Source organism: Silene latifolia, chromosome 9, assembly GCF_048544455.1.
Source record: "Silene latifolia isolate original U9 population chromosome 9, ASM4854445v1, whole genome shotgun sequence".
NCBI lineage: Eukaryota > Viridiplantae > Streptophyta > Magnoliopsida > Caryophyllales > Caryophyllaceae > Silene > Silene latifolia.
The window spans coordinates 224160660-224180422 of NC_133534.1; the positions used below are offsets into that span (position 1 = coordinate 224160660).

The 19763-nt window shown below is 36.5% G+C and overlaps 1 protein-coding gene across 1 annotated transcript; it reads left to right on the forward strand.

The window, feature by feature from the left end:
- Nucleotides 1–13553: 13553 nt before the first annotated feature.
- Nucleotides 13554–17099, forward strand: LOC141602296 (protein SRG1-like). Its single transcript, XM_074422598.1, has 4 exons — nucleotides 13554–13784; nucleotides 14464–14735; nucleotides 16077–16404; nucleotides 16827–17099. The coding sequence occupies exons 1-4, from the start codon at nucleotides 13554–13556 to the stop codon at nucleotides 17097–17099; spliced, it is 1104 nt and encodes a 367-aa protein (XP_074278699.1).
- Nucleotides 17100–19763: the final 2664 nt, after the last annotated feature.

A 19763-nucleotide genomic window follows, 5' to 3' on the forward strand; every position in this document is an offset into this window, starting at 1 on the left:
TAGCGAGTGGTTCTTGGTACAACAATTTTGGAACGGTCTTTATGAAGATTCAAGGAACATTCTCAACATGGGATCAAATGGAATGTTCACCGAAGTTGATGACAATCAAACTTGGAACAAAATTGAGGAAATGGCGGTCCATAACTCACAATATAGTAGACCTCGCAAGGCTACTAGAAGAGGAAAGCATGAAGTGGACTCCATTACTCAATTGGGTGCTCAACTTAGTGCTCACATTGATACCATCAATTTGAAGTTTCAAAAAGCTATGGCTAGACTTGAACAAGCCTCAAAATCACCAAAGCATCATGTTAATGCCATGACGGCATCTTCATCAATCCCAAGTGGGATATGTGAGAATTGTGGAACTTTGGGACATGACCAAAGTGAATGTAGGGGAACAAATGAACAAGTGAATGCTTTCCAAGCATACAAGAGTGGTACCCCTTATTCAAACTATTACAATGAAAACACCAAATTCCATCCAAATCTCTCATACAAAAGCCAAAATGTTCAAAACCCTCAACCAACATACACCCCACCTCCCATGAGAAACCAAAATCAAAGACCCTTTTACAACCAAAACCAAGGTTACCAAAATCAAACTCCATACAATCAATAAAATGACCAAGGTTTTGATGTTCAAAAAGCGGTCCTCCAAATGCAAAAGAATCAACAAGAGTTTTTCACTCAAATGCAAAAAGATAGTCAAGCAAAGGAAATCACCATCAACAACATCCTAGCTCACACCAAAATGTTGGAAATCCAATTGACTCAACTAACATCTTCAAGTCACAAAGACAAAAGGGGCAATTACCACCACAAAGTAATCCCTCAAGACATGAAACGGTTAGTGCCATTCACTTGAGGAGTGGTACAAGGAATGAAGCACCGAAGAAGCAAGTTGAGGATGAAGTTGTAGAAGCTAGTGACAAAGAAGAAATTGTGCAAAACTCCAAGGATGGAGAACCATCAAAAGAAGAAATTTCAAAGAAAAATGAAGACAAGGTCAAGGAGAAGGAGCCCATTGTGATTAGACTTCCTTTTCCGAGTCGTCAAGCCAAGCCCAAATTTGATGATCAACTTGGAAAATTTATGGAAATTGTGAAGAATTTGGAAGTCTCGATTCCTTTCACGGAATTAATCAATCACGTGCCGGCCTATGCAAACTACATGAAGGACGTCCTCACAAAGAAGAAGTCGATCCGGAAGCTTGAGACTATCGCCTTCACTAAGGTGAGTAGTGCAATACTTCAAGGGAGTTCACCTCCAAACCTCAAAGATCCGGGAAGCTTCTCAATACCGTGTACCATTGGCGACACCACGATCAACAAAGCCTTATGTGATCTAGGGGCTAGTGTGAGTGTTATGCCATACTCGGTGAGTAAAAGATTGGGGATGGGAGAGCTAAAATGCACCAATATCACACTCCAAATGGCCGATAGATCGACGAAGACACCATTAGGGATATGGGAAGATGTTCCCGTAAGAGTTGGGAAATTTTTCATCCCGGTGGACTTTGTCATTGTTGACATGGAAGAAGATTTTAACATTCCAATCATTCTAGGAAGACCTTTCTTACACACCGCGGGTGCGGTGATTGATGTGAAGCATGGAGAGCTCACTCTAGAAGTGGGAGATGAGAGCATAACTTTCAATCTTGACAAGACGATGAGAGCTACCTGTTTGCATGAACCATGTTTTATGGTTGATCATTATAGCCGGAAGGATGATAGAAAGAAGTCAGAATTCCAATGGAAGAAGAAAATTGAAGATGCTCCATTCAAAGAGCAAGTGAATTGTAACAAAGAGAGCTTGAAAAGCTCACCAAAGTCAAGCAATGAAGAGGATGGCCTCATTGGCCAAGATAAGAAAGTGGGAGAGTTGTCTCTATCAACTCAAGAGATCTTTAGTGATCAAGTAGATGAAGTTTGTGGTCTTTGGGACGATGAGTTTGAAGGGATTTTCAATCCCTATATTGGCAATGCTATCGATAAAGACCGACATGAAGCACAACAAGGGCAAAGGTCTATTGAAGATCTTTATCATGATAATGAACAAGCTTTTGACTACTTTTTCAAGGTGTTGAGCAACATCAACAACACCTTGGACATGCCTCCATGACATCTCACTAAGGATGAGAGTTTGGTGGAGTCCTCCCTAAACCACCATTTGTAAATATTTCTAACTCCCTAACTCGCATTTTAATTCTTACATTGCATTTTTGTCATTGTTGGATTTTTATGCTTTGATCAAGATAATTATCATTTTTGAGAGAAGTGAGGGAGGGACTAATGATTTAATTGATGTGTAGTGCTTTAGTTTAGTGTGGGGATAGCAATTGCCTAGGCTATTCATGCCTTAGTAGTGCCCCTACAATGAAGAACACGGGATTTGAAGAATGAAAAATGACAAGGGATATGCAAGTGCACGGATGGAACTGAATCCGGGTAAAACAGGGAGAATCCGAGCGTCTTCATGGGAATCCGCCCGTCTTCAGGCAATCCGGACGTCTTTGTCAAAATCCTCCCGTTCATCTGAGCTGAAAATTTGAAATTTTGGGACTGTTAAAGAATCTGAGCGTCCTGGTAGAGAAGACGCTCGTCTTCATAAATCCGCCCGTCTTGGAAGGAAAGACGCCGTCTTTTTGCTCGTGTAAAACAAGAATAGCTCACTGTCTCGAGAATCCGCCCGTCTTGAGAAGACGCCCTCTCGATCGATAAATCCGAGCGTCTTTTTTGAAAGACGCCCGTCTTTAGGCGAGCATCCCGAACCAAAAAAAAGGCGTAATCCGAGCGTCCGAAGGAAAGACGCCCCATCTTCCCCTGCGATTTTGAAATTTTCGGGTATTTTAAATACCCCTCCCACATTCATTTCTTCATTCACTCATTCAAATCACTACCCATAAACCCCAAAACTCAAAACCCTCATCCTCTCCATCACCAAAACAAGATTTTCTCAACCAAATTCAACAAAATCAAATCCAAACTTCCTTTTAACAACAATTAATCACTCATCTTCCAACAAAAATCAAACCAAGCACCAAAATCTTCAACCTTTGAGTCAATTTTTGAAATTATAAAGGCAAAGCCTTTCATCTTAAAATCGATTTGGGTATACTTGGAAATTGAAGATTTTCACTCTTTTCTTGGTATAATCATCAATGGCAAGGACAAAAGGATCAACAAAGGCACCTAAGGCAAAGGCACTCTCAACAAGACAAAAATGTCTTCAAGCAAACAAAGCCTCATTGGCTATGGTGGTAGCTAGTACAAACTTGGAAGTTCAACAACAACAACCTCCCTTGGAAACAACAACATCAACAACTCCGGTAATTGCTCAATTATCAAACTATCCGGAGGTAATTTTCATTTCTAACTCCCATAGGGATACATTTGCCAAGTATGCTAGAAAATCCTTTATATCCACCAAATTCATATGTGAAGATGCCTTGAACAAATGAAAGCCTTCTTTAAAGCCATGGGGTTGGGAAAATTATTTGCTACAAGAGAATTGACATACCCCTCCCTTACCTTAGAATTCTTGAGTTATTTGAAAGTTACTAAGGTAGAGACTAGAGAAAACATCGAGTTCCGCCTTGCTAATGTGAGTAGGCGCATCACCTTTGATGAATTGGGTAAAGCATTGGGTCTTAGTGATTCACCTAGTTATTACAAGAATCCCGAAAAGTATGACCCCGCTCCTCTTTTGGAGGCAATTTCCAGGAGGAAATTTGAGAACTATCATGCTAGTCGCGCTCTATTAGTCCACCATCCGGGCATTTGAGTGTGGCACAAGGTCATCGGGAATACTATCATTGCAAGAAAAGACACTAACCACTTTACCAAGCTCGATTGTGTTCTACTTGAGTCGACCTTAAATAGTGGAAGGGAATTCACCAAGCCTTACAATTCTCTAAGGCTTTTGGTGGAAAGATAGCTCAATGTTGATTGTGGAAAGCAAGGCACCACTTTTATTGTAAATGGAGGTCTAGTCACTCTTTTGGCTAAGTACTTTGATCCTAATTTCAACAAGGATAGCAAGTATGTGGCGAAAAAAGGGGGTCATCTCATTGACATGGATGCCATGATTAACAAGTAAAAGTGGGTCACTCATAACCCTCTTGACACCAAATATGGGTGGCTCACCAATGAGGCTAGATCTTTTACTTTGCCTTCCAAGATATGCCGTTTGAGTGTCCATCAGACCAACTACCTTCTTCCCCTCTCAAAAGAACCCGAATACATCATCCGTCAACAAAGGGGTGAAATTGAAATGCCCTCCTCCTCCATTGTCACACCACCCTATCCTTTCAAGTATCAAGAGTTCAAACCCGAAGGTGTTAAAGCAAGCAAAGACTACATGACTCTACTTATGCAAGAGATGCACAAACAAGCTTTTAAGGATTGGGAAGATGCATACTTAGCCCAATATCCACCCCTCCTTCATTTAGCTAGGCAAGGACTACTTGATCCTTCATCTCCTTTGCCTAGTTGGGTGGATAGGGAAGTCTTCTTTCCAAGTGCATCTAGGGGTGAGATTCCGGGTGACGATGAGGTTATCGGTGATGAGGTTGTTGATGATAGCATTGATGAAGAGACTAATGAAGAAGAAGAAGAGGATGATGAAGGAAGTGAGCACGGAAGTGAAGAGGGAAGTGGTGCTGAGTCCACTTCTATTGAGGAAGATGATGACAATGATTATATGGTGGAAGACTAGCAAGCTTTGGAGGCTCCTACCCTCATGAGGTTTGTCTACTTCTTTCTTTGTTTTATTTATTTATCTTGATCATGGTTGGAGAGTCCTAGCAACATAGAGGACTAACACCTCAACCCCATTGAGGTGTTCTTATTTCATTGTTCCCACTTTTGAAAATCCAAAATAACAATTTAGTTTCATACATTGCATCTTGTGTGCATGAACTACCCCAACTTTAGGACATTAGAAGTAATGTCTATCTCGGTTTGGGGAAGTACATGCATACGCAACGGGAGGTAATCTAAATTACGCTCTCCGTCATAAACAAAAAAACCATGCATCATTTAGTGTAGATTAGTATAGCTTGCATTTAGTGTAGAATTCATGCATCATGCTTGCATGATTTCCCATCATTTTGGCCATTGAAGACAATGCCCATATTAGTGTGGGGATGGGGAATTCTAACTTATATTTTATTCAAAAATCCAAAAAAATCAAAAAAATTCGAAAAACCATAAAAATTTGAAAATTTGAAAAACCAAAAACAAGTTCATTTCCTTTGTAGTGTTGTCATGTATATATTGTTTTATATATTGTGTTTGTTTTATCCTTGTTCACATTGATTGACTACGCCACATCCGAGACATGAGGATATTGAAGACCGCATGGTATGATCTTTCCAATCTCCTTTTTTCTCTTTATGTTAATGACTATGTGGTTTTATTTTGATTGATGCGGTATAACAATGTGAACTTAGGACTTTCATTTAGTTTATATGTCATATTAGTTGTTAGAATCATTTGCATTAGGATGTATAAATGCTAGTTACATCATGGCATATAGTTGCATGTTAGAAAAAAATTTTGCGAAACCGTCTACTTGGGAAGTTTGACAAGTGTATATAGGCCCTAGTAGATGCTTTTTCTTCTTAAGACTTTGCTTATTAGAATACTTGTAAAACACCCTAGGATGTGTCATGCTAGTATCCTTTGACCCATGGATTAAGGCCTAGTCAAGAGTACCTTGTGGTGTGATAACTCCTTAGGTACCGTTTATTCCAAGGTGACCCTTGAAACCATGCATCCATCCATCATCCATGTTTTACCACATTTTTGTCATCAAAGGGAATGGGCACAAAAAGAAATCAATTTGAGTTCAATAAAATGAAAAGTGAAAGAAAGTTTGCAAAAATTGCATCAAATGCAAAGAGGAGCAAAAATAGAACTCCTAAAGCTTCAAATATAAGGCATCCTCACTGCATATGGGGTGACTTTGAAAATGTTCAAAAAGAAATGCAAAAAGTTGAAAGTTGTCAAGTGTTGAAATGCCAAAAATAAAAAAGAAATGGCAAAAGAATGTGTTCTCAAAATGTTATATGCCACAAGAAATTGGGGGGAAAAACAAAAACAAAGCAAACTCCCAAAGTGAAACTCAAATACTATCGATCCCTTTATCCATCGTATCCATTTTTGTGCATAGTAGAGAGGGGACGACCCTTCTTCTTCTCTAGGCAAGAGGGGGAATTCCGCGATCCTCCAGTGTTTCTAACACCATAGGGAGTCTACTCTTGACAAAAGCATTTAACGATTAAGGACAAAGGTACCCTAGCTTGACACAATTTGGAGATGATTTATTGGTATCCTTCTAGGCTTAGTAGTTTGAAGAAATTGCATCTATGAAGGAGTGTGTACCCTTGAATTACTTCCCTTGTAGATAATTTCCGCCACTTAGATGAGGAAAGTGGCTGTTCTTTTGTAGATGCATCCATTACTTGATTTTGTGTGCTTAATGTTTGGATGTGTCGCCATTTAGGCAAGACCCACCTTGCCTTGCAAGAAGGCATCCTACCTCATGGTTGTCTTGTTGTGAGTTGAAGGGCGGAGTGAGACCCGCTAATTGTCTCATATCGGATATGTTATTAGGTTAGTTTAAATAATGGTCCTAGTCTTTGTCACCTCTTTACTCGGGACGAGCAAAGGTTCGGTTTGGGGATATTTGATGTGACCATAATTAGAGCATATTTAGTCCCCGAATTAGCCTTGTTCCCATGCTTTTTAGTGCATATTTGGGTCATTTATTGTCTTTAGTTCTTTGTTTTGCATATTCTTTGAGGTTTTGTGTCCTTGGTAGGAAAGGAGTGCAAACCTTGCATTTTCATGGCAAAATGAGGCTAAATTGATTGAATTCAATGACCAAGCATCAAGGAGAGACAAGATTAGAAGGCCTTTTTACATACTATAGTAGATGGGCAATGATGAGAAAAGATCCTTGCATCCCCGAGGAAATCCTCAAGGATTTTATGAAGAAAAAGGAAGAAAAGAAGAAGGAAAGAAACTGCCTGACAATCCGTACGTCTTCCCCTCAAGACGCCCGTCCCTCACCCACAACCCGTGCGTCTTGCTCCAGAAGACGCCCGGGCAAAAGCTCCAGAAGACGCCTGTCTTTCCCTTCTGGACGCCCGTCCAGAAGCTGCCAAATCCGCCCGTCCCGTGCTAAAGACGCTCGGATTCCCAGACAGTCTCATTTCGTCTTCTACAAGCTTCAAGGAAGGATGCACATCTTTTTCTAGAGACCGGAGTCTCAATAAGAGACCGGCGATTCCTCAACAAGGGACTTAATCGTCATTTAAGCCCTTAGTTAACCCTAATTCATGCACTTAATCCCCACTATAAATACCCCATTAGTCTAATTAGAAGAGCATGTTCTTCTTAGCAATCTTTAGAGTAGTTAATATCAATAAAATCTCTCTTTAATCTTATAATCAACATTGAATCAAGTTTTAATACAAGTTTTATTTCCTTAATCTCTCTCTTGTTCATCCTTTATTTTAGGTAATTGAAGATTATTTGGGTTATTATTGGGAGATTGACAACCTTCTAATCAAGCATCAAGTACATCTTTTATTCTTTGCTTTATTATTGGAATCATTAGTAGGTATAATTCTCTTAATCCCTTTTTAATTATTGTTAATTACTTTTATTAATTCATCATGTTTCACTTTGTTGGTATGATTGACAACCTTGCTAGCATGTTCAACATGATAATGAGTGAGTAGTTTCCTTAGCTAGGATTAATGGGTAATTAGGGGAAACCAACATGGGGAATGATTCATGCTTAAATTAATATGCTTTCATAGTTTATTTGCTTGCTTGTTGTGATCTCAACTTATGCACATGTTATGTTTGATGAAATGTGAGCCTATGAATCCTTGCATTTTTTACGCATCACCTATCTTTTCAATGAGACTTGTAAGACATAAACCAACTCGAGTCTCATTAGACCATGCATATTGTTGAGTAGGGAAGATTAAGTCGACTTGTAGGTGTTGTACAATCTAATCGATTCGGCTCCGGGACCCAAACTTTCCTAGGATTGTAAGATATAAACCAACTCTATCCATCACAACAATAATTGCTTGCTTATAACTTGAGAATATGTTTGTATGATCAATTCCCATGAATCCCCTATGACCCCATGACACCCTAGTGCCTTTTATCAATTGTTTACATCCCTTTTAATTCATCTTGCTTATTTACTTTCATTACTATTTAGTTTAGTGAACTTCTACTTCAACCCCCAATTGTGACACCCCTTAGACACCACTAGTTGCAATAGAAATCTCATCTCAATTCCCGTCCCTTGGGATCCGACCTTTACTTGCCTCTTTACTAATTGTAGAGTTGTTGGTGAAGTTATAAATTGTGTTTTGGTCTAGGTGCTCCTAACGACAAGTACTGAAAAACTAAACCCCACGAGGGAACACGGACAAGTTGACCATCAGGGAGGCAGTGTTTGACCGGCGTTTTATAGTGGTGTTTGTTTGGGTAAATAATTCATGGGAATCGGTTTAGACCCTTGTTTCGCGTGACCCAGACCTGACCGGGGCTTGGGCTGAGATAAGGGGTGAGAGTCGACCATGAGGGAGGTGTCGTGGGTGGTTATTGGTGGTGTTTTGCGCGGTGGTTGCCGGAATTACGACCTAGGGCAGATTGTGTTTAAACACGATGAAACCATTTGGATACTCGTTGTCTTGACCTTGTTATGACGGGGATAGAACCGGGTGGTTGAGTCAACAATGTTGGATGTGTTTTGGCAGTTGCAAGTGGTGGTTTGTTGTGGTGGCAGTCGGAAAACGCGAAAACAAGAGAATGGTGATATAGTGGTTGTTGGTGTCGGTTTTGGTGTTGTGGGTTGTCGGGAGGGGTCGTGGCCAGTGGTGGGACAAACGTGGGTCAAGGGAGACCACGGCGGTGGCTACTGGTGGTCGTGGGGTGGTGCAAGGTGATGAGTGGCTGTGTTGAGGTGTTTGTGTCGGGTTTTTGAGGGGCTGTTTAAGGCGTGGTTTTATGGTCTGGTTAGGACGGTTCAGGGTGTCGTTAGTGGTCGTTAGGACGCGCCGTGGTGCGGGCTAGTGAATGGCAGGATTGGGTGGTGCTGACGGTGGCTAGGGGTGTCGTGGTAGGCAGATTTTGGTGAGGCATTGATCACGATTTTAAAACCTTGAATGTTGTATGGGTGTGGGGGTTGTTTCACGTGTTTTGGGGGTTTAGGTAGTTGGGTTGACTTGTTTGTTTAAGACGGGTTTATGCTTGGGTGACTAGGGATTATATTTGAGTCTAATTTCAATATCGTGGACCTTTAACAATAATAATAATTAATTAATTTGAATAATGAGGATAATTTATAAATTAGTAAATAATAATGGAGGATAATAATTAATAATTGATGGAAAATTATAATATTATGTTAGGTGAAGATTTGTGAAGAATTTATAATCGGGTTCGGTTGGTTTAATTATTTGGATTGCTTGAGCTTCATAATTGGATATTGCTTGCCAGGTAGGATAATCTACTCAACTATATCTATTTTCCTTGTTTAATACATGGATGTTATTGGAGGGATGATTGGTTTATGACTACTTGTTTAATTAAGTTAATTGAGTAATTAATGTTGTTAGTTGTTGGAGTTGTGCATATATTATACGATTATATTGTGGAATGGTTTATGATAATTGGACGGCTCCAAACATAGTCTCTGGTGGATAATGTGTATGGTTATTGGACTGCCCCAGGCTTAGTCTCTGGTGGATAACGTGTGTGAATAATTGGAAGGCCTCATGCTTAGTCTCTGGTGGATAACGTGTGTGAATGATTGGAAGGCCCCAGGCTTAGTCGCTGGTCGATAACGTGGACAGTTGATGTCGAGATATGACATGTGGACAGTTGAGATTAGAATTTGGCATATTGACAGTTGTGAGATTATTATAGATTGGTTGCTATAATGTATTTTATCCTACTCAACCACATGGTTGACCATGTATTCGTGAACACCTTTGATGAACCATAATGGAGAGCGGATTTGACAGGTACTACAGATTATCTTATTTGGGAGCATTGGGATGCGAGCTCGACTTGGACCATAGTTGTTGTCTAGATCACTTAGTTGACGTATAGAACTGTATTTATGTAATTTTCGCTGCGTAGTAAATTGTAATGTTAAGGTTTAAATTTAATCGGTTGGCAATGTATTAAAACCATTAATTCAGTTAAAGTTATTAAAGTACTTTTGGAGAGTTGGACTTTGTTATTCACGACCTCGTGAAACCAAGATGGTATCGCTCTTATGTACTTGGAAATGTCTTGCTAAAAGCTCTGAATAAATGGGGGTTTACATAGGGAGTCGTCCCTCTTTAGCATCCTATCTCTAGAATGACTCTCGTTCGCCCTGGATAAGGTCGTCCACTAACCAAAGTTTTTGAGTAACAGGTGAAGGTACGTATTGGGAAGCCCTTTAATCGGACACCCAATCCCGCCCACGGTAGCGGCCTCTACTGATCGATCTTGGTTGGTTGAATGCAAAAGTTGATAAAACGGGTAAATGCATGAATGCGCATCCACAAGTTTAAACCTAACATGTGAGCTTTTTATGTCGGTTGTTTACCCAAATATCAAGTAATTGATGTCAAGTTGGATTTAGTGTTGATTTGCATGCAAGACGGAAATTAAACATCCATTTACCGAGTTAGGTTTCTAGGGCATAACGTGATCCATTCGTCTTAGAAAGGCGTTTTGCAAATACAAAATAAAATGTGGACTTGTCAATCTGATCCGTCCTGTATTCGGGTTAATCAAAGTTGGGATCCTCCTAGACGAGTGTTGGAAAGGAAGCAGAACCTGCATCAGGCAGCCTATTGAGGCGCGAGCCTTAGGTTGATGCATAGGGCCCTGTCCTGGTTTGAAAACTGGAAATCAGTTGTCCTGTTTAGGCGTGAAGCAGCAGATGACCCAAAGGGTTGTCTCCTGGTTGTTCAAAGCGTTTGTGAAATGGTTTCTAAAAGGGTATATGAACCCGTCTTTGTTGAAAATGTCGTTTAGACCGATTTTGTGCCAATATGAAGAACGGGACTTGAATAATCATCATTGAATTGATGATATTCGATGTCAGGTTCGGTTTTTCAAGCTTGACATGAATAGTTTTGAAAAACATTTATTATGAACTAATTATGTTAAGTTCATTGTTTTGGAATTAGCCAATGTTCATCATCGTACTCGGGTTTAAACTAACATGGTATGTGGAACCAAGGATGATTATGCATGTGTTACTAATATGGTTGTTTTTAAAATGCAAACAAATGAATAAAACGTTTTAAAATACCTTTTAAAATGTAATTAACCAAATATTATCACCGAAACACGGATTAAACCGTCATGGTATGAGGAACCCAGGGTGAACATGTTTATGGTTAAAAAGATTTCATCATAAAAATGATTTAAAATGGTAAAACCAGTTGCAAAATTAAATGAAAATGGAAATAATGAACTCAAACACGTTTGAGTTCTGACATGGATAGCCCATTGAGGCGCAAGCCACCTAGTTGTCACTAGGGGCTTCTGTTCCAGGTCAAAACTTGGTTTTGGCTCATTCGATCCGTATTTTGGACCATGTTATCCATGTTTTAGCATATAAAAGTCATAAAAACAGATAAAAGAGGATTAGTTACACCCTCATACTTACATGCTAGGTTGAAAGACGAGAAATCGACGGAAGTGTAAAAACTTATTTGGTCGGAAAACTCAGTTAAAAACTGTTTTAGCAATGTAAAGAGTGTTTGTTTTATTTAGTGATTTTGTAGTTTGTCGAAGTGGTCGGTCAAGTGATTTAATGCACGATGACGGTACCAAACAATGTGTATGGCTTGTATTTCCGATCGGTAGGTTAAAGATATGTGTCGGTTTGTGACTTAAGAAGTCGAGTCTGGAATTTTAAGGGAGAAATGAAGGGCGGACACTCGCGTACTTTCAAATGGTGGCATTTGAGGGGTATTTATAGAGGCTTGAGTAGTTGTGTGGGTTTTGAGCGACGTGGCCGCATGGGCTACTCGAAGAGGCGCGAGCCATTTCGCGGGTCTTCGAGCTGTCTTGTCACTATCACGCACTTGAAATTATGATTTGTTCTATCCTAGGTTTTGGATGTCATGATTGTAGTACTTGACCATTTAAGTATACCGGGTACACTTAACATGGAAGCTTTGTAATATTTGTTTTTTTGTGTTTGGCTCGGTTTGACTCGTTGTTAGAGTCGGGATTTGAATTTTGAGTCGGTTTTTGGTCCGGGGTCAGTTTTGACTCTGATTAGTGTCATTGCGACCCCGTCGTCGTGCATAAAACACTTCAGGTACTTTTGAAAAGTTTTGAAAATGTTTTGTTTTCGAAATCGTTTTGAGTTTTCCGACGTATAGTTATACAAAATTGTCGATTAAACGCAGCGATTCCTAAGCATGTTGTAGTCCGATAATCATCGGGTGTTTATTGGAGATTCAACAGATACTGGGTATCTACAATGTAATTCCTAAACTTATCATTTATAATAAAAGTTTCTTGATTGTATCTCCGATTACCGCCCCGGGAAACTGAGATGGTAACATCTCCCAATTACCTTGGCCGGGTAAGAAGGGGGTGTTACAGATTGATTTGGTTGAGGAATGACGGAGATATGTAAGTTTTAAGATTTCAAAGAGAGGGGTTTATTGGAGGGTTTTATGGGAAACATATGAAATTAGAGAAGGTAGGGGATGAAGTGAGTTGTGAGGAAATGAGAATAAAACCTAGAACAATAGCCCAATATGACTTAGCTTGGTCCATGACCCAATCGACTCGGTTCAACTCAAATTTAGCGTAAAATCAGATTCTAAGCTCTATTTGTGAAATTTGATAGTGGTTTTTACCCATGCGTATTAAAAACATGGTTCTAATAAAATAAGGTTAACAAAATAATAAAATAATACAAAAAACTATTTAAACTAAAAATTCGCGAGTGTTACAGCCTTAATGTATTTTTGTTTCCACTTTGTATTTTAAATTTTGTACATATATATTTAATCGTATTTGGGGATTTTTTAAACGATGTCTTTCAAATTATTTATAAATTTAATCTTACGTAAGAAAAACAATTTCCTTAAAAGATAATGGTATTGGTTGATGTTTATGCACTAATCAAATTATTAAAGTGCTTGATACAAATATGAAACAAATTATATTATTTAAGTGTTTTCTTTATATGGGAACATAGCATTGCTAGTTTGTTTTCATATTTGAATGATTTAATGTCATTTCTGAATTTTAGATTTCAAACTTTTTTAATTATAAATCAATGTGAATCAAAGATCTTATCCAAATAAATCTTTATAAAAAGAAAATTATATTTCAATCTTATTTTCTAATACAAGACACGCTCCCCTAAACATTAATTTACGAAAAAGACTCAAATATAAATATGACACTCACACAAAACACATACAACATCATCTCTCAAATGCCCACTTGACTTGTTTTTACCAACAAAACATTACTCTAAACATGTCAGACCTTGCATCCAAATTTGTTATCGCACAATTTCCAGTTGAGGTGATAAGCAAAAGTAAAGATAAAAACATGATAAAAAAATACATTGTCAAATCAACTGAAGATTACGTTAGTTCCTCACTTCCATACATAGAGTTTCCCACCATTGATCTTCAACGACTCCTAGACTCGGATGAAGAATTACAAAAGTTTGATCATGCTCTTAGCTCTTTAGGAGCTTTTCAGGTTTGTTTTAACATGATTATGATTTATGGATGGATTCTTGATGTTCCTATCAATTATTCATGATTTTCTAATTATATAATAAGCTTTTGGGGTTAAAAAATATTTTGTATGGCTTTATTTTCCTTTTATCTTTGTATAGATTTTTCATTTTTCCTTTGAAGGTTCAATTATGATTAGCTAAGCTTAGTAGTGTATGAGCATGATTCTCAAAATATTTATTGCATCAAATGTGGCAATGACACCATACTATACTCTCTCTGTACGTAGGTAACTTTTTTTTTTGTCATTCATATCTATTCTCTTACATTTCACTATTTGATAAATCTTATAGAAGAAACAAAAATTTCAATTAAAAAAATGTGCGGGTTACAATATGTTAATCAATGTACTAAAATCAACATTCGTCATACTTGATAAATATATAACTGTTATTAATCCCCTTCTAGTTATTTTTTAAACAATTGTGACAAATATTGCAAATCCATAACTTTAAACAAATAAACAAGACACAACTTCGGAAAATAATATTTTCTTTTATAGAATCAAGAAATCATGAAAGTTATAGCATAAATAACACATTCTATTTGCTTTTACAAAATTTATGGAAATTTTAAAAATAGTAAACCACATTTCGTGCAATGACTAATGTTTATGTTTTCTTTATGATTTGGCAATGCAGCTTATTAATCACGGCATAGAAAGCTTTAAATTTGATCAAGTACTGAACATTAGCAAACAATTTTTTTCTCTTCCAATAGAAGAGAAACAAAAATATGCGAGATCTGTATCAATGTTAGGAGGGTGGAAACATGATAAACTGCAAGGTTGGGGAACTGACCAAATGGTTGAGACTCAAGCATTCAATTGGAATGATAGGCTGATGCTTACCATGTACCCTATTCAATTTCGTAATTTCAAGTATTGGCCCTCTGAAAGCGTACCAAATTTCAGGTAAACATTTATATAATGAGAGAACATCATATTTATTTGAGTTTTCTTTCTTTTCTTTTTTTTTTGTCAAAAACTACTTAACTTTTATCTCAATTCAAAATACACTACCTAACACTTTTTTTCGCTTTCTTTGTCACACACTACCAACTGCAGATTTTCGACAAATTTGGTCAACATTCCGGTGTAGACAAGCTGGAATTATAATTTTTGACCAAATTATTGGCGAGAACTACGAAATCTTATTTTTTTTTGAGTAATTTAAAAATTACTCCCTTTTAAAATTTAGTTTTTTTAAAATTACTTCCTTATATAACTTTTTTTTTTTCTAAAATTACTCCTTTAAAATACACTTTTATCAAAAATTACTTTCAAACTTCAATTTAAGTAACTTATTCCGTCGGTTTTTGAACTTATTTTGTTTGTGGCTTAGCCAATTTATCCTGTGAAAGTTTTAATTATGTAGAAAAATTGAGGGAGAGTTAAAAAAAAAAGAAAATAGATGAATAAGTCACTTAAGTTGGAGTTTTGAAACAGTTTTTGATATATTTTGAGTAATATAGATCTTCCGCCGGATTTGAACATGCTGTTTACATATCATTTTAGGTTTGGATCATTTCTGTTCGATTTCAGGTAAAAAACATCGGTTTATTCCGGGTTAGGTTACGGTAGGTTTTTGGATTTGGTAAGGTTTTGACAGTCTAATTCAGATCAAATTTGAGATTGCTAGAATTCTGGTCAGAACAGGAAGCGTCAGGTCACTTCGGGTTTAGGTTAATTTGGGTCAATTATTATCATATTATATAGGGATGACCGTTAGTGTGTAACAATAAACATTTGGTTCAGGTGATATTGGGCGGGTCACGCTCAGGTTCTGAGTTCGAGTATCAGGTTATCCAAGCCGGATTATTCAAACTTGGCCAATTTAGCGTGTCAGTCTAGTCTTAGTTAAGTAATTAAAAATTTAAAATGAAGACGTTATAGAAAATACGTTACATGTTAGAATTTCACGTCTCCATTTATTATCTTTTCCCGTGTGATTTATTTGACAACAAAATTGTAAAAATATCTTGGTTGGTCATTTAATATCCTATAATTGCTGTTAACCATCACTGTTTTATAAAAATTACACATACATTTAGTGTTTAGAAAAAAAATCTCATTATTATAAAGTTTTTAGAAAAATAATATCATTATTATTATTATCACGATAGTTTTGTTTATTTATTTTTCTTTTTACATTGTTTCATAAAGGCAGTTTTCTTTAATTTTTTATTTTTTATTAGGCCACTTATGGTCAGACAAAAAATTATCCTATATAATTCTAATATTTCATATAAGCAGGAAAGTGTTTGAAGAGTATGCATCGGAGACAAAAAGAATCAAAGAGGTGTTATTTAAAGCACTTTCAAAAATATTGAAGTTGCCAGAAGATAACTTGCTAAATAAGTATGCAAATGACGGAACAATGATTTCAAGAATCACTTACTATCCAGCATCTCCATACCCAGATAGAATGCTTGGGTCAAGTCCACATACAGATACAAACATGTTTACCACTGTGCTGCCAGACAATGAGGTTGAAGGTCTCCAATTTGAGAAAGATGGTCAATGGTTTAAAGTACCAATTATCCCTTATGCGCTAATTGTCAATGTTGCTGATATGTTGGAGGTAGTTCTTATTTCACCTTTTATTTGAAATTTTTTAATATGAAATATTTGTTTTTCGCGTTAAATTTTATCGATTAAAATTTTACTCTTTTTAAAACTATGCTTGTATTACTTACCTGGATGGTTTTTTTATGCATTCCAAATTTATTATTCTTTATATATCAATCCCAAAAAATAAATGTTGTTCGACTTTTCCAACAAAATTTTACACTTATTTTTGAAGATGACAAAACCATTTCTATGATAGTAATCACAACTAGCTTTATATAAGTTCAACTAAGTATTAATAAGTCGAATTTAAATCTATGATTTTTTACCCAACAACTCTTGTAGAAGTTAAAACATGTCTAAATATGAATCATCAGCATGATGTAGATAATGACAAATTGAAAGCGAGTTGAAAGCTACATTTGCATGATGCAGATAATGACAAATGGAAGAGTAAAGAGCCCAGTTCACAGGGTAGCGACAAATTCAGAGAAAGGTCGGATATCAATAGCCACTGGAATCGGTGCACCCCCAAACACTGAAATAGGGCCATTAAAGGAGTTTATTACTGAAGAGAGACCACAACTTTACCCTTATCTTAAAAACTCTGCAGATGTAACTGCCAATTATTACGCAGCAGGCAAAATATTCATGAGAGAAGTCCGAAAGTATGGACCAAATATCTTGTCTCAACAATTTGCATCATGAAATAATAAATGATGACGTCTCATATTCACAATAGCTGTCTTTTCACATTTTTATGGTGGTTTGATTGTTTGTTTTACATGTATGAGGATCTACATTAAAAGATAACTTTTATTCTTTTAAATGGTGTTTAACGTCAATGAAATTGAAAAAATTAGGTATATATGAAACAAATTACGCAAAATGAGTCCACATGATGACAATTAGATAATCTTAGCGAAATTATGTTAGAACAAACTTATTTGGAAAAATAGTATGGAATTGTTGCGTCCTAAATTAGCACTGTCCTAAGGGACGATTTCTGACAAGCCTGTGTATACGGTACAACTGCTTTCGTGCTCCATATATTTTATGAAAACATATGTAAACGAAAATAACATCATTTTTTTATAGGAAGAATTGACAGGAATAATCCTATCTTTCACTCCCTTTCCTATAATAATCCCACCTATCATTGATCTGAAAATAGTTCAACCTTTATACAATGTCTTCCTAAAACAACCGATATGAAAATTTTAACTACAATACCGGGTCAAATGCATATTAGTCACTCCCCTTTTCCTGTTTCATCATCCCCCACCTCAATTAATCCGCCATTTTGACACCTCCATCATTACCATCAAATCTCCATGCTAACGTCCGGTCAACGCCTACTAGAATCGAGCTCGGAAGACAAAAAAAGTATCCTCCATTTTAGTTTCTCTAATATGGAGTATTATATTATCACCAACAACATAACCATCGTTTGTAGTAGCATTAACACAATCACCAACAACATGGATTGTTTTATTATAAATACTTTGGTTTTTGTGTTATTAATACTTTCATTGTTCATTCAATTTAAGAAAACCCAGTTTAGATCACTAGGTATGCCGAGTAGTAATCCAATCTTATTAGAAGTATAAAATTATCCCAACATAAACAACAACACTGAATTATTTAGAACTCTTGCTCGGATTAGTGCATTTTTACCACAAATGACCCATAAACATGTATTCTTTCCTCATCTTCGGCAATGGTGTAATGGGCATTGAGTCTCGAAATCTATAGAACTTCATGTTTCTACCCTGTGATTTTGGGGGTAAAACCAAAAGTCCAATATGCTTAGCTTCATGTCATCTTCTCTCTAATTTAATCATCTTTTCTTTTAATTGTAAGTAAATATCCTCTTCAATTAAAAATTGTGAAAAATTATTATTATTTTTTAATATTCTACATGAAAGAGAGAATAAGCGGAAAAGAGGGATAAATGACGGTGGTAATGGTGGAGGGACTACAAAGGGATATATAGTGGTGTTAGTGATGGGGAGTTAAAACCAGAAAATAAAAATGACGACAGGTAAATATTAGAGGAGCATGAGGGGGATGGAGTATGACTGAATTAGGGAAAAAAAACAAACAAGAAATATAGAAGAAAAAAAATAACTGGCTTACTAGGTAACCAGTCACATGACTCATTTAAAGAAGATATGATATAAAGATGAGATTATTAGGAGAAATCAAAGGTGGGACTGTTTTCGAAAGAGAGGTAAAAGGTCAGACTGTTCATGTCAATTTTTCCTTTTTTATATGTGTAAAAGTGTTTTTATAGTGTGAGAGAAGAACCCCTAGAACAATTGCAATGGCATGTTCTTTTATTAAGGTTGTAAATAAGATCCTCTAAAAAAATTGGTCTCGTTGCAAAAAAACGATTATTCTTAAATAAAAAAACTAAGTTTGAAAAGATGAACAAGTTCTTCCAAAAAACAAGAAACTTGGTAGACATACCAAATTAATTATGGGTCTCATAAAAGAACTTTATTTAAAGTCTTTCCATTATGACAAAAAGTTGTTAATGTTTGAGATTGACAAAATATGACATGGCAAAAGAAGATCTTTATAAAAATTTCTTCTATTTCTCTTGCCCTAAGAGCTAAAAAATGCTCTAACAATCATAAAAACTGCAGCTAAGAATCAATTAAACTCACCATATAAATACCAACTAAACTACAAAACCATTAGGATTCTTTTATAAGGTTGCGTGCTTATGCAAAATAGGAAAGTGATAGCATATGCCCCTAGACAGTTGAAACGTTATGAAGTGAACTATCCGACCCATGACTTAAATCTAGGAGCAATTGTGTTCGAACTCAAGATATGGCGACACTATCTCTATGGAGTCACCATTAAGATAGTATCTGACCATAGAGTTTGAAGTATATCTTCACTAAGAATGAGGTAAACATGACATAAAGGAAGTGATTAGAGTTGATTAGCGACTACGACATGGAGATACAATACCATGAAGGAAAAACGAATGTAGTTGTCGATACTTTGAGTAGGAATTGTGCGCATTCACTTTGTGAGGCTACTTCGAGGATGAAATTGAGAGAGGAATTCGAAAATATGAGTATTGGTGCGATCAAACCTAGTGGTGAGATCAGATATTTTACACTTCAATCCGAGCTATTGATAAGTAATATTTTAGTGTTGTTTTATCCATGCTTTTATCTTATATTTGACTTGATTTTGTATGCTTTAATCGATTAATAGCTCATTTACTAGTTAATTAGAAATAATTACTTTTATTAATTATTGTGAATAATTGTAACACCCCCATTTATTTAGGAGCCTTTAGCAAGACATTCCCAATAAATAAGACTGTTACCATCTCGGTTTTCCGAGGTA